The sequence below is a fragment of the Triticum aestivum genome, chromosome 4A (genome assembly GCF_018294505.1).
Source record: "Triticum aestivum cultivar Chinese Spring chromosome 4A, IWGSC CS RefSeq v2.1, whole genome shotgun sequence".
Taxonomy (NCBI): domain Eukaryota; kingdom Viridiplantae; phylum Streptophyta; class Magnoliopsida; order Poales; family Poaceae; genus Triticum; species Triticum aestivum.
In genome coordinates this window covers 717335239-717338299 of record NC_057803.1, presented here as the reverse complement: position 1 = coordinate 717338299, position 3061 = coordinate 717335239, and the positions used below count along the sequence as shown (strand labels likewise).

At 40.0% G+C, this 3061-nt stretch overlaps 1 protein-coding gene across 1 annotated transcript; it reads right to left on the bottom strand.

The window, feature by feature from the left end:
* Positions 1–2265: 2265 nt before the first annotated feature.
* On the bottom strand, positions 2266–2841 carry LOC123083368 (probable protein phosphatase 2C 37). Its single transcript, XM_044505428.1, has 2 exons — positions 2571–2841; positions 2266–2348 (listed from the first exon to the last, which is right to left on the bottom strand). Exons 1-2 carry the CDS (start codon positions 2839–2841, stop codon positions 2266–2268), a joined length of 354 nt encoding a protein of 117 aa, XP_044361363.1.
* Positions 2842–3061: the final 220 nt, after the last annotated feature.

The following is a 3061-nucleotide window of genomic DNA, read 5'->3' as shown; positions in this document are numbered from 1 at the left end:
GGCCAGTAGTGTTCGGATATGTAGTAGTGAACCATAGAAATTGTTACCATGGGAGTTGTAGGCTGCATTAATCCTTTTGGGATTTCTGCTGAGAATATTTTGTATACACCATGATCAAAATGTGTTTGAAGCGACTAGAGAATTGCATCATGTGCAATGTTAAAGTGCTTCCAAGATATTAAAATTTCTTTTTGTAAAACATTGCTTAAAATATTGTAAGTTTATGCCCAAAAAGTAGAATTTGCATCTAAAGAAATTGCTTGCAACAACAAAAATATATCAATGTTAGTTTCTATGCGCCTAGGCATAATGCATATGCCACCAACGTTGGCCACACAGCCACCACCTGCTCTACCTCCGTGGTAAAGGAACACGTGCAGAACCATCAAAGTATGTGGTACACCTAGCAAGCGACATGGAGGACCAATGGGACATGCTAGCAACACAATGGAGGCACACCCATTGGGATGACACAAACTAAAACATCGGCACAATGTAGAGACCAATTGTTTTCATTTAACTGATTTGGGATTATACAAAAATAAAGAAAAATGAGACGAATTAGAACGTAGGTTGGATAAGGAAGTTTTGGGGTCAATTCGTGCAGTTAGCCGACGTGTTGTTGCATGTTATTGTCATTCCCAAAGAGGTCATGCATTTAAGGTAAGGGCAGCAACAATAATCTTCTAAAGATTGGTGTGGCAATCCTCCATGGGTGGCGGGAACCGCGGCCATCTAATGTCATAATGTGCCATCAGTGCTCTCTTGTAGTGGAAAGGGTGATCCATCAACATGGGGTGCTACAGAGATGGCATGTCCTCGAGATTGAGGAACCACATGGGAGAAGAGTGAGATGGATAGCGAGCAGCCGAGATGAATTTGACGCTCATGTTAATTAATTTGAGACAAAAATGGAACAAGAAGAGGGTTTAGTGGAGACGTTGTTCCGTATAGGGCAGCGGTTGGAAAAGGATTTGCCAAAAAATGTTAGCCATGGGATGAAATAGGAAACTAATGATCCATTGTTGGTTCAACAATTTATTTGTAATAGAGGATACCCCGTGTTGCTACAAAAATTAGTTTATGAAAAATTTAGTTGATAACATGAGAACCAAAAATAAAGTTTCATATGACTTATTATATTGGATTATGTATAGTTGTAACTATATTAATTTTATATAAGTAGAATAATCAATGAAAAACATTTTCTCATGCATGGTTGAATGTTGTGGTGGGCCTTTTGCCATGCATGAGTGCATGCTGAGGTGGGCATTATCCTATTCATAGTTGTATGATGAGGTGGCATGCTTGCATGTTGTGACAAATAAGTTAGTGACAATGACTCCCTTAGGTATATAGCATTAGACACAAGATACCTGGGAACAACTAATCAGGGGTATCCCCTTGCTGGGCTGCCGGGGGCGCACTTGGTACTTGTCACTCGTGGAGTACGGGGTAAGCTAGGGGCTCGCAAAGGAGCCAAGTGTTGTTTTCTCCGTTATTTTTCTTATGAATTGCTTTCTACATGTTCCTAGATCCCCCGTACCCAAATTTCCCATGTCTGTAATATAGTTCAGTTGTATTGACTAATTAACTGATTAGGTACATGTTGCATTGAGTAGTACAAGTTGCAACAAGTCAGGAGTATAGGTTAAAACTGCAGCACATTTGTGCTTGGCATCTATAACATGCGAAGCACATGTGTGCTTGGCCATGAAGCACACATGTCTCTTCAACGTCACATAGTAGATTCATTAAATAGAGAGCAAAACTTACTCTAGGCGCGAGTAGACTACCCACACGGGAAGTACAAGTATGTTTGAGTGTGAAGTACAACTTTGTTACCATTGGAAGCACATGTTATTATCTTTTGGAAGAAAAATTATGCCCAAAAATGATTTTGTCGAAATTTATTAAGATCTTATCTAATTTCAAATATCTCAATGCAAGGAACACAATGATGGAACCAGTTCGTAATTTGGATGCTCAAGTTGCAAAATATTTTATTTTGAAAGTTAGATCTCACAAAAAATAAATTGTACATCCTCTTCCCAGCCTCCCTCTGAAAAAATTCACCAAAACTTTAGCGCTACTTATCGCCATGGGAGTTCGGTGATTTTCCAGGGGTGTCCGTTAACAAGGATTTCCACCATACGAAGTAGTTTCGTTTTTGTTTTGTGGAGCAACTACCTTGTTTCATATTAGCCCATTAGGCCTGCACCTTGCTTCAAATATGTAGTTAGCACTCAAGCAAAAGAAATGGGCCTAAGCCAGGTAATACCAGAGCGCTGGTGGGTGTAACACACATGCAAATTTGTTTGCTTGAGTGCTAACTGCAAACACCAAACCTGTATCAGATAAGTTCAGCAGGTTTGACAGATAACCACAAACAAAGCTACCGCGAAGAAAACTAATGGGAACACTAAGCAACGAACATATATGTGACCAACATATTTGTACAGTTCCAATCATCCATGTCTATAATAAATCTCTAACCATGGCAATGTTTCACCCACATCAAGTATAAGTTGCAAAGGAGATGATGGCCTCATGCAATCTGCCTAGCTAACCTCTCGCTTTCAGATCAAGTACAACAACACTAATGTCATCCTGGCTATGCTTGCAGATTGCCATGTTCTTTAGGAGGGTTGCAGCATTGTTGCAGCCAACCTCTTCCTCTTGTCCTATCAGTGCACCCTCTCTAGGAGCACCTTGGTTATTCTTGTTTTCAAATTCTAGGCAATTCCTCACGGCATTGCAGGCGATCTGGTTCTTGATGACATCCCACAAGCCATCGCTCGCGAGGATCAGGCAGTCGTCATCCTCCGATCTAGTCGTCATGGTTATATCTGGCTCACATATCACTGCAGGCTTAAGGAGCTTGTGCCATGCAAGTATAGTTCACTATCATGAGATCGGATTCTAGAAGCATCAAATGAAATATGTACTAAAAAAAGTATACTTCTTGTACAAATGAATGAACTTGTGAAAACTAAATAAACAACTGGAATAACTCTTTAGAAACTCCTAAGGGAAACAACTCTCATATATTGACAAAAAC

Bases quoted from the DNA above. Each gene is read 5' to 3' on its own strand.
- LOC123083368 (XM_044505428.1), bottom strand. From the start codon at position 2,841: ATGACGACTAGATCGGAGGATGACGACTGCCTGATCCTCGCGAGCGAT. The intron at 2,349-2,570 runs GTTAGCTAGGCA...TATCTGATACAG, and splicing joins ACTTGATCTGAAAGCGAGAG to GTTTGGTGTTTGCAGTTAGC.